Consider the following 12,428-nt stretch of genomic DNA (forward strand, 5'->3'; position numbering starts at 1 on the left):
GCCGTTCTGCTTGAAATTGACGGAAACCAATTTCAAGATGGCTGCCGTGGTGGCCATATTGAAAATCGCAGCGCGCCCATGAACATTCCACTACTCAACCCCAACACACACTGCAAAAATGGATTTAATCGGACAAGCCGTTCTGCTCGAAATTGACGGAAACCAATTTCAAGATGGCTGCCGTGGCGGCCATATTGAAAATCGCAGCGCGCCCATTTTCGAAAGGAAACTTCCTCTACTCAACCTCAACACACACGGGAAAAATGGATTTAATCGGACAAGCCGTTCTCCTTTAAATTGACTGAAACCAAAAGTTGACGGACGCCCGCCCGGACGACAATACCCCTTAGCTCAATTTGGGCTGAGGGGTGAAAAGTGCTTAACCAGCATAACCATACTTCACCGTGAAACAAAAAATCCCCAACACCATCATGTACCGTTTCAATTTTTACTTTACCAACACACGCAACTTTTCAAATGGTAATGATGATGATGGTGATAAATTAAAATCCCATGAATTCCTTGAACACTCAGGATGACTCAAATGATAGTCCTGCAATGTCTTGCACTGAGGGAGAGGCAGGAGAAGGAGCAGATGAGGGTGTTGGTAAGGACACTGAGAGGGTGGCAGGAGAGGATGCTGATGGTCTTGATGTGGAGAGAGCAGGGTGAAAGAAATGGATAATGGAGAGCTGCCTGGCAGATTGGTGCAGGTTTCGATGCAGCTCTTTCGAGGAGAGAAACAAATCATCCAAGCCCCTCTTAAACTTGAGGTACCTCTCCATGACTGGGTCAGCGTCTTCCAACCTGTCGACAATCACCAGCCTGTCCTGCAGCACCTCGCCCAGGAACTGGATTGTTAGAGGGGTCAATATATGGTTGAACCCCAAAAAAATTGATACAAAAGGTTTTTCAATGGATTCTGGTACCATTGGGCATGCTAAATAACATACTAAAAATCTCGTAACATCTTACATTCCGGAAAGGGGTTATTTTCAAGATGGCGTCCAAGATGGCCACCGGGAGCTTAAAATGGCCATATCTCAATTATTATTCAACCTAGAAAGGTGGTTTTGGTGTCTAACCCTAGGTTTTAGGGCCCAGGGAATCCAATTGAATCAATAAAATTACCATCAGTTAATTATTTATTGACAAGTTCAAGATGGCATCCCAAGGTGACATCCTGATCCACTAAAATGGCTCTGTCGAATAGTAGTCAACCTAGAGAGATATTTTCAGTGTGTATACCTAGGTTTAAGGCACCCAGGAAATCATCAAAATTACTTAAATAAGCACAAAGTAATCAGGTAATCCAGTAAGCCAGGTTTACCAGCCCATTAGGCATTTGTTGTCTTACACAGTTAGTCGCTATTCATCGTCATCCTCCGACTCACCAGCTAATGAACCAAGTGTGTGTTTCAGATTGGAGATAAGAGTGTAATGTGTCTACACCACTGCCACCTGTGACTCCAGTCCACAGTATTCAGTGATCATTACAGACAAAGGTTTGTACAAAGCTTGAGAGGTTATGGCAAGGGACAGACTATTTTATATTGGGGAGGGGGGGGGGGGGGGGGACTGAAAAATCTGACAAACAATTTATTTTCATCTCAAAAGGAATAAATATATTATTTGGTACATGTATGCATAAACAAAATCCATATTTTTTAGACATTTCCAAAAGAAATGTACACTTGTAATGCTCCAGACAGTCTCTTGAAGGTCATTCATTGTAACTGCTCCACTGCCTGCAAGACACTCCACTGCTATTGTAAACGATATGGACTACCATGTACTACTGCCTGTGGACCGTGCCAACTTGAAGAATGTGACAATCCACATAACAAGTTTCTTCCAGAGGAGTCGGAGGATGACGATGAATAGCGACGAACTGAAAAAGACAACAAATGCCTAATGGGCTGGTAAACCTGGCTTACTGGATTACTTGATTACTTTGTGCTTATTTAAGTACATTTGATGATTTCCTGGGTGCCTTAAACCTAGGTATACACACTGAAAATATCTCTCTAGGTTGACTACTATTCGACAGAGCCATTTTAGTGGATCAGGATGTCACCTTGGGATGCCATCTTGGACATGTCAATAAATAATTAACTTTTTTTTTTGTATACTGAATCGAGGCTCGTGAAAGAGCTAACATTTATTTCACAAACAAAACAACCAGACAAACAAAATATACAAAAAGAGGGAGCGGAAGACAAGATGGGGAGAGAAGGGGAAGCACACAACCACAACATTTGAGAGCAGGGGAGAAGTGTGGGAGGGAGAGGGCTTGGGGGGAGGAGGCATGGGAAGGGGGGGGGGGGGGAGAGGTATAAAACACAAGGGGACCGAAATTAGCGGGGGTAAAAAAGATCAAGGTTTTGGATGGGGGAGGATAAGAGATGGTGGTGAACAGCTGTTTTAAAGACCTGGAGGGTGGAGTGGGATTGAAGAGTGAGGGAGTTTGTTCCAGAGGCAGGAGAAAAGAGGAATGAAGGAGTGAAGGTGAGCAGAAAGTCTTGATTTTGGCAGTTTAACCATAAGAGGGTTGCAGGCAGATCTTGTGCGACCTGTAGGAATATTTGGGGGACAGAGCCCAGAGAGAGCTCGGGGGCAAGGCCAGAGAGGAGTCGGTAGAAGATGGAAAGACCACCAACCTGCCTGCGGTGAGTGAGTGAAAGGCCCTTGGAGTTAGCTTCATCGCAGCAAATTCCAATGATTCTGTACGCTTTGGTTTCAACAGCGTGAAGACGAGCTAGCTGTGGGGCAGGAGCACCAGACCAGAGGGGAGAGCAGTATTCCATAGAGCTGCGGATGAAAGCCTTGTATGTGGTGAGGAGCTCAGGTGTGCCAAGGAAGGACTTCGCACGACGGAGGATGCCCAGTCGGCGACTGGCTTTGGAGGCCAGATTTGAAATGTGGTTTTCCCAGGAAAGATCATGGCAAATAGTGAGACCCAAAAGCTTGAGTGACAGAACTTCTTGGACAGGATTTTTCAGAAAGTGGATGGGAGGGTTGTCCAGTCAGTCTTTTCGGAGTGACATCGTAAGAGTGTGAGATTTATCAGGATTGAAAGACATGTTCCATTTGTTTGCCCAGTCTGTGATTTTGTCCAGGTCTGCAGAGAGTGAGGAGGCTGCAGACTGCCAATCTGAGGGATGAGGAATTAAATGGAGTGACAGAGAGTGGAGTCGTCAGCAAAGAGATAGAGAGGATTTTCAAGAGAGTCAGAGAGATCATTGATGAAGACCAGAAAAAGCACAGGGCCCAGAACACTACCTTGGGGAACTCCAGCCTGAACAGGAAGAGGAGATGAGAGAACCCCATTCAGGGCCACACGTTGACTACGACCAGAGAGGAAGTCCGCCAGCCATGCGTGGAGATTTTCATGGATACCAAAGGAGGAGAGTTTGGTGAGCAGAGCAGGGTGCCAGACCGTATCGAAGGCACGTGAAATGTCAAGGGAGACAGCTCTAATTTCCTGTTTGGTGTTGAGGACCTCCATCCATTGTTGAGAAAGCAGAAGCAGCATGTCCAGAGTCGAGTGACCAGGTCTGAAACCAAATTGATGATCAGAGATCAAGCCGTTGGAGAAGAGGAAAGATTTCATATCTGAAGCAATGATGGATTCCATGACTTTGCTGATAATTGGGAGAAGGCTGATTGGTCTGTCGTTGCTAGGATCTGTTTTTGCACCTTTTTTGTGCAAAGCGGTATTGTTGGCTGATTTCCAAGCAGATGGCAGATGACCTTGAGCAAAAGAGAGGGTGAAGAGAACAGAAAGGGAGTGAAAGAGCGGAAGAACATGATTTTAGGACCCGTGGGCTGATGCCATCAGGACCAATTGCAGAATAAGAGTCGAGGGTTGACAGAAACTTTTCCACCTTGTCAGGAGGAAAGGACACGGAGTCCAGGAGCAGCTGGGTACGACTGGGTACGGTGGGTACAGAGAGGGATGGGTTTGGGACACAAGATTTAGAGGCAAACACAGAGTTGAGGCATTCAGCTTTTTCACGTGCGGAGTCAGCCGTTAAGCCGTTTGAGGTGAGGGAGGGGATGGAGGGGGAACAAACACCAGAAACAGATTTGACCAGACGCCACCAGGATTTGGAAGAGGGAGACAGATAAGAGAGTTCGGTCTTGAGAACGGTGAGATATTGTTTCCTGGCTCTCCTGAGGGTGGACACACACTTGTTTCAGGCTTTGTGAAAGGAAATGAGATTTCCTTCCGTTGGATTTGCTTTCCAGGAGACGAAAGCAAGTTGTTTCAGGGCAACAGCCTCACCACAAGATTCCGTGTACCATGGACGGGAGGAAGGGTATGACAACTGAAGACGAGATGGGATAAATCTGTGCATGAGAGAGAGCAATTTACTTTGAAAGAATTCCCAGGATGAGTTGATGTCAGAGGCGGTGGAGATGGGAGACCAGTCCAGATGATTGATGGCTGCTTGAAGACCGTGCCAGTTGGCCTGAGTGAAATGCCAGACTCGTCGATGCTGAGGAGGCTCTCTGAGAATGGTCAGAGAGATGTCCACTTTGACAAGCACATGATCAGATGAGCCGATTGGAGCAGAAGAAGAGCAGCAGACATTTTCAGGGAAGTTAGTCATAACCAAGTCCAGAAGAGAAGATGCTCCGTTGACTGAGATCCGGGTCGGGAAATTGACAGATTGTGTCAGTCCCAGTGAGTTGCAGAAGTCGTTTGCTGAAGAGTCATGGCTGGTGAGAGAGGTACCCACACCCAGCCAACTGGCATGGTGACAATTGAAATCACCACATATGAGGAAGAGAGAGTTGGGATGGGTAGATAGAAGTTGGTCCATATTCTCAGACAGCGAGATGTAGATGGAGTCATCACTGTTTGGTGGACGGTACAACACACATATGAACAAAAGGTGGGAGCGAAGGGGAAGCCGTAGCCAAAGGTATTCCTGGGGGTGAGGTGGAGAGAGGGCAGTGGAGGGCGAGTGAAGAAGAGAGTTTTTTTATAAAGATAGCAACCCCACCTCCAGGACGAGGCTCAGGTCTATCATACCGGAGGAGGGAATAACCTGGGAGAGATACCAAGGCATCAGAGACATCATGAATGAGGAAAGTTTCTGTTAAGCAGATCACATCTGGTTTGTCAGAAGCAACCTGTATGGAGAGATCAGTCAAGTTTGAGCGAAGGCCCCGGATGTTTGAGGTCCATACCGTTAATGAGGAGGAAGGGGGAGCATCGGGTACAGAACTTTGATGGTAATTTTATTGATTCAATTGGATTCCTTGGGCCCTAAAACTTAGGGTTAGACACCAAAACCACCTTTCTAGGTTTAATAATAATTGAGATATGGCCATTTTAATCTCCCGGCGGCCATCTTGGACGCCATCTTGAAAATGACCCCTTTCCGGAAGTCAGATGTTACTAGATTTTTAGTATGTTATTTAGCATGCCCAATGGTACCAGAATCCATTGAAAAACCTTTTGTATCAATTGTTTGGGGGTTAGGTGAGTTTTTTTCGTATATTGACCCTACTATGTGAGGTTGGACCTCGGCACCTCTTCCTCATCACTGCCCGCCTCCTCTTCCTCAGAAACCGGTACAATGGCCTCCAACTCCTCCTCGGTGAGGTCTTTGCCATGCGAGACAATGAGATCCTCAAACTCCTCAGGCTGCATGTCACCAAAGCATTCCCCTCCCACTTGCCGTGCCAGCTTGACAATTTCATGCCTCTCCATGTTATCAGGAAAGCCAGTAAAGTTTTTGACTTCCTATGGCCACAGGTTATGCCAGCACGCATTGATGGTGTAGGCTCTCACCTCATCCAGCGACTCCATGATGGTGCTGATGCTATGGGCAATGTTGAATTCCTTCCAACACTGCCTGACGGTGAGCCCTCCAAGCTCCATGCAAATGCATCCATCTCCAAACTCCATCACCCAAACTCCATCCAAACACCATGCAACCCGATCGCATCCAAAATGCGGCGAAAGGTGCGACGGGTGAAATACGTTTTAAATGTTGAAATCACACCTTGGTCGAGTGGCTGGATGAGGGAGGTGGTATTGGGCGGCAAGAAGGTCACCTCGACATTCGAGTGAGACACGTCCAGGTGTGGGGGGTGGCCAGGAGCATTGTCCATGAGCAAAAGAACCTTGAACACAGAGCTTTTTCTTTTCTTCCATGTACCTCTCCACCTGAACAACAGGCATTTTAAGGCCATTTTCCCTGCTCGAGCGGGGGTTAGCCTCTCGGGTCCCATGAAGATCTTCTCCATTTTGCACTATTTTGTACATCTCTCCTTGTTGACCCCCCACCCTTGCCCGCATTTATTCTTCAGCACCTTTAGCCAAGTCTTTCTCGGTCTTCCCCGTCCTCTACTTCCTCCTACATTCATTTCCATCACTCTTCTCAACCAGTCATTTTCATCCTTTCTCAACACATGACCAAACCATCTCAACCTGTTTCTCTTCACAGCATCCATCACAGGCTCTATTCCCATCATCTTTCGCAATTCATCATTTGTCTTCCTCTCTCAACGATACTCCACAAATCCACCGAACCATTTGCATTTCCACTCTTTCCAGCCTTTGTTGCTGCTCTACGTTCATTACCCATGTCTTGCTCCCATAAATCATAACACTTCTCACATATGCAGCATACACCTTTCCCTTCAGCTTCAACAACACTCCCCTCCTGGCCAGAATCATTGGAATCTCCCGCGATGAAGCTACCTCCGAGGGCCTTTCACTTGCTCACCACAGGCAGGTTGGTGGTCTTTCTGTCTTCTACCGACTCCTCTCCGGCCTTGCTCCTCCAGCTCTCTCTCTGGGCTCTGTCCCCCAAATATTCCTACAGGTCGCACAAGATCTACCTGCAACCCTCTTATGGTTAAACTGCCAAAATCAAGACTCTCTGCTCACCTTAAATCTTTCAATTCCTGTTTTCTCCCGCCTCTGGAATAAACTCCCTCACTCTCTTCAATTCCACTCCTCCCTCCAGGTCTTTAAAACAGCTGTTCACAAACATCTCTTATCTTCCCCCATCCAAATCCTTGATATTTTCTACCCCCGCTAATTTCACCTCAAATCCACGTTTTTGAAATACCAACTTCTTTCCTTGAAGTCCTTGGTGTCCTTGTGTTTTATACTTCTCCCCCCCCCCCCCCCCCCGCCCCTTCCCACGCCGCCTCCCCCCAAGCCCTCTCCCTCCCACACATTCCCGATGTGCTTGCTCTCAAATGTTGTATGTATGTGCTTCCCCTTCTCTCCCCATCTTGTCTACCGCTCCCCTTTTTATATACTTTGTTTGTTTGTCTGTTTGGTTTGTTTGTGTGATAAATGATAGCTCTTTCACGAGCCTCGATTCTGTATACAAAAAAAAAAAAAAAACATCAATGTAGAAGGAAGTAAAGGACGGGAAGACCGAGAAAGACTTGGCTAAAGATGGTGGAAGAAGAAATGCGGGCAAGGCGGTTAACAAGGAGAGATGCAGAAAATAGGGCAAGATAGAGAAGATTGTCATGGGGACCGCAAGGCTAACCCCCGCTCTAGTAGGGGAAATGGCCTTAAAATGCCTGTTGTTGTTGTTGTATTCATAATTATCAACATTTTGACAAGTGTTTGTTATTTCTAGGATGTTTATTCTTGTCAGAGTAATGAAAGTGTTATTGATGGGGAATCTGACACCATCTTCGTTTTAATTCCTATTATGATGATTTTTTATATGTGAACAAGTTCATGTGAAATAGTTTTGAAAAGTATTCTCAAATAATTAAATATTTTGATTTTCATTGAGTTGGCTATAGTTGAACAAGAAAGTGTTTCATTGAGAATAAATGACATGATCAGGGTGTTTGTATCTGTTTCAAAGTCGTGATGTAAAGTACAATGAGGGGGATGCTTTTAGATACCCTGCCAGATGGGGGGAAAAAACTGATTCGTTAATTGCTGTGATTTCACCATCTTATTCTCTCCTGTCCCACCACTTCTTCTCCACCTCCCACCACCCCCATCATCCCCAGTACCAGAGCAGAAGATGTGAGATTCAAAAAATGTGAAGAATTACCTGAGGACACAATCGAGATTGTTGAAAGTGTGACTTTTGGTGAGAATGCACGAGATAAAATGAAAGACAAGAAGAACACGAAGGACAAACAACGTGAGGCGATTGTCAAGGCAGCATGTATACTGCTCAATTCACATGGAGGGGTAATCGTGGCAAAGATCCTCAACATGGAAGACTATAACTCTTGTGATGGCCATGGATTAGACATTGATAGAGAGTTGATAAAACTCATCTCTGGCAGGACGTTGGAGGATTTTTTTGATTTTAAAAAAGATGGTTCGAGGATGCTGATCTTTGTGAAAGCATGGAATTGTGGTATTGGTGACAACAGTTATCCACGTCTCTGCACCATCGATGTCAGTATGTTTGAACGAAATGAAACGGAGACAAAGCAAGTGGAAATCACCAATGTTGTTAATTTCTTGCAAAGGAAAAAAGCTCATCAAGACGAAGCTGCAGAAACCATGTTCAACAAAAAGTCCGTTACCTTTGATGAACATTTTGGTGGACTTGGTGAGAGCCAAACAGTTGAGTTCAAACAATATGGCCAGACGTTTGACAAAACAAGACACATGCTCCCTCGATATGTGTCGTCTTTTGCAAATTCAGGTGGAGGGTACATTTTCATCGGTGTCCATAACGAAGAAAAGAAGGTCGTTGGCTGTCTGGACAATGAAACTTCCAAGCTCAGATCGATTAAACCATATGTTGATGCGAAATGGGGTGATTTGGGGATTAGAATCAACTTCATCAATGTCGAACAGACACCAGATAATCAAAATAGATATGTCATCGCCATTTATGTTCCTAACCGCAGTGACAAGATCATTTTTGCCAAATGTCCGATTTGCTACAAAATCAAAGATGGCAAGATTCATCAGATCGATGAGATTGAATGGCTGGAAATAATGAATACCGACAATCCAGGTTTGTACACTTTCCAGGGGAATTATGGGGAGGAATTGGTTCTATATTACCCATGATGCACAATTTGTCTGAACTATAAAATAAATATTTAATGCTTGCTTGCTTTTGTGTATTGCTTATTTGTGCAGGATGACAGTTTATAGCTGGGCCGAGATTCAAACCCAGGCTTGACAGCTTGAGGCTGGTGTGTGTATCTCCAGGCCATCCTGCCAGCCCCATGTTATTATTACTGTTTTATTAACCTGCGCACGCGAAGTGAAAAGCGGGGTTAAGCAATTGGTTCACTTCTCCCTTCTGTGTCTGCAGGTCTGTTTATGATCAATAACCAACTTCATTTCAATTGCAAGTGATACTTAGAACACAAATTGGAAACAAACAAAATTGAAAATCATTCCAAACAGGAAACGTATTGTTTTACGGACGCCATAAAGGACACAAACAATAGGCACAAATAACTAATGTTGCGTATTCAATAAGGTGGTGTAAAAGACGCTGCATCAACAGCGAGAGATTCGGGAATTTGTTTTTCTACGACATTTAAAATCTCTTTTATTTTGATACAATTACACATGTTTTTGTTTTTCGTTTGCAGCCTGTAGCTGCTGGTTGCATGATTTTTCTGGAAGTACGTTTGTGCCGCTGATGCAGTGCCCCAATTACCAGTGAGCCGTTACTCAATTTGCCGACCTTGGAAGGATGACAGGCTGAGTCAACCCCCCTGGTGTTAATTCAACGACCAACCAGGATTCAAACTCAGGATCCTAGGATCCCAAGCCTGCATTCCAAACCGTTAAGCCAACACCAGGCTTATTACATAAACTAAGTGAACATTGGAGAACACAAATCGCCTTTTTGACACTTTCAAAACCCTTCCGTTTAGCAGTACTTGGATAAAATGTGATGGCATTTTACATCATCACGACCAAGGCAGTGCTGGGTGATGTGTTCAATGAACGTTCTGGGTATTTCAAGCATTGATCATCACTTTATAGATCTGATACTCTCCAAAACTACAAGTCATTTGTGCTGTGCATGAGGTCTTGTGGCCTGAATGAGTAAATACATTGGCAAAGTTTTGTGATAAACATAAGAGAGTTGTAGTTTTAACTACAATAAAACAATGCTCTTCAGGTTTGAACAAAGTGGATGACAAGTAATCTTGAGGAGGTCACCAGGACCCTTGTTGGATTTCAAAAAGCAAAAATGGAATTTGAGGTGTTTTCATTTTCATCAATCCAACAGCTGTTTCATACCACAACAGTCGGCCTTGAGCTGAAATACTTTCAGCATAGTGAGCATGGGTGTGCTAACCATACAAGCAGATACAAAAAGACTTTCCTCAAGGTTATTCATGGGGAACAGAAGCACACCAGTCAAGTGCTACTCACTGCAGTTTTATACAAAACTGCTTTGGTTCAGCAAAGTTATTTAGTATTTGCCTGAAGAAAATTTTGAACACCTTCATTGTTGCTTTTCATTTTTCTTCCTTTGATCACCCCTTACACTTGGCTGAATGCAATTCTGGTTTTGTTTGAGTAACTACAACAGCAAGTTTTGCCAGTAGGACATTTTGTACCTCACTGTTTATTGAAATTGTCAAGAGTCGATCCCCAACTTCTAATAATTCATGATGACGATGGAAAATGCGAACTGGTAGTGGTTTGTGTGCAGCCTGTGGCTGCTGAGTCAACCTACTTGGTGTTAATTCAACGGCGACAGGGACTCAAACTCAGGACCCGAATATCTCAAGCCAGCCACCTTAACCGTTAAGGTAACACCAGGCTTAAATGAGGTGAATTGGATAGCTACCGGCCCACCTGCGGGATTTTATCACCAGCATTAAACCATGAGGGCTGGATGGACTCCCTCACTAGGAGGGAAGGGGAGCTCCTGTAGCAGTTCTTTCTCTTTAAGAGACTGGATAACACCCGTTCATTCATCGAACGAATCGTAACCGGTGTGTCGTAACGATTCATTGAATGTAACCGTTGTGGTTTCCCTCTAACCAATAGCCAGGGGATAGAGGGGCGGGGCAGAGCGTCTCGAGAGGTTTTGTGCACGGCTTGACGTGAAGGACACTCTAGCATTGGTTTTTACTGTTTTGCTTACTTGGAGTGACAATGAAATTTATCATCCACTCAAACTGCAAGTGTCCTCGTTAAAGAGGTTTTATACTGAGTTGTAGAATGAGCTTTGAGTAGAAATGTATTATTGTTGATATTCAAATTGGCATGATGTAAACAGAAATTCTTGTTTTCCTGCAGGCAACAGAGTTTCTAGAAATAAAGCCATTGCTGAATCAAGTTTGAAATCCATCACAACTCCAACATCTCTGGATGAGAAAGAAATAAGAGGCTTTTTTAAGCGTAAGTTATTTCATAACAATACTAGAACGGCACTCAGTAGATACATCACTCAATGGTGAAGAATCACTTCAAAAATTCAACGAGCTGGATCCGGATCTTCACCAAAATGGAATCGATTAGTCCTTGTCGCACACACAACCTTTCCAACAAGTTTCGTTCTTTCAGTTTTTCCCAGTCTTTTCACACCACACGTCCTTGTTTAAAATCTCAACTAAAAAAAACAACAAAAAATATTTCCTTCTTTATTCTTATTCGTTGTTCTGATTCGTTCATTCGTTGTTCTTATTCGTTCGTTCGTTCTTCGATCACGTGTTTCACCTCCATTTCCCCAGATAGTTTTCACTGTTAAATTTAAAAATGTTTAAACTTTCCTCTAAAGAACTGTATTCTGTCGTATATTATAACACCTTTTTCTTCTTCTTCTTTAAAAGGGTGTTTTCGACTTGCTCACCAAATCTATTCATTCCAAAAAAAAATTCCATCTCTTGCAGTTCCTCTTTCCTACATTCCCGAAACTCACCTGTACTCCATCCCCCCTCCAGCGTCCTCAAACGTATTTTTGACTCGAAGGTCACAAGAAACTCATTTTGCAATAAATGTTCGTTTCCTATTAATCGTACACTTTCTAAAATCCAATCTCACCCCTCCCCTCCTAATCTTCCCCATCACCCCTCACCTCCAAAACTTCCCCATCACCCCTCCCCTCCAAATCCTCCCCATCACCCATCCCTTTCAAATCTCCCCCCTTGCCCCTTCCCTCCGAAACTCCCCCCACACCCCTCCTAGACTCCCCCTCACCCCTCCCCTCCTAGACTCCCCCCTCACCCCTCCCCTCCAAATCTTCCCCATTACCCAACTCTTTCAAATCTTCCCCCTTGCCCCTCCCCTCCAAATCTTCCCCATCACCCATCCCTTTCAAATCGTCCCCCTTGCCCCTCCCCTCCAAATCCTCCCCATCACCCATTTCTTTCAAATCTCCCCCCTTGCCCCATCCCTCCTAAACTCCCCCTTGCCCCTTCACTCCTAAACCCCCCCCCACACCCCTCCCCTCCTAGACTCCCCCCTCACCTCCAAATCTCCC

General features: G+C 44.8%; 1 protein-coding gene across 2 annotated transcripts in view; it reads left to right on the forward strand.

Annotated features, from left to right (window-relative positions):
- The window catches only part of LOC137415578 (schlafen family member 13-like), a 44,086-nt gene that overhangs the window by 16,807 nt on the left and 14,851 nt on the right, over positions 1-12,428 (forward strand). For both annotated transcript variants that reach the window (XM_078775719.1, XM_078775720.1), the window contains exons 3-4: positions 8,011-8,981; positions 11,246-11,347. In XM_078775719.1, coding sequence (XP_078631845.1) covers positions 8,011-8,981; positions 11,246-11,347 — 1,073 coding nt within the window. The remainder of the gene's footprint in view (positions 1-8,010; positions 8,982-11,245; positions 11,348-12,428) is intronic.

The sequence above is a fragment of the Myxine glutinosa genome, chromosome 4 (assembly GCF_964187855.1).
Source record: "Myxine glutinosa chromosome 4, kmMyxGlut1.1, whole genome shotgun sequence".
Taxonomy (NCBI): domain Eukaryota; kingdom Metazoa; phylum Chordata; class Myxini; order Myxiniformes; family Myxinidae; genus Myxine; species Myxine glutinosa.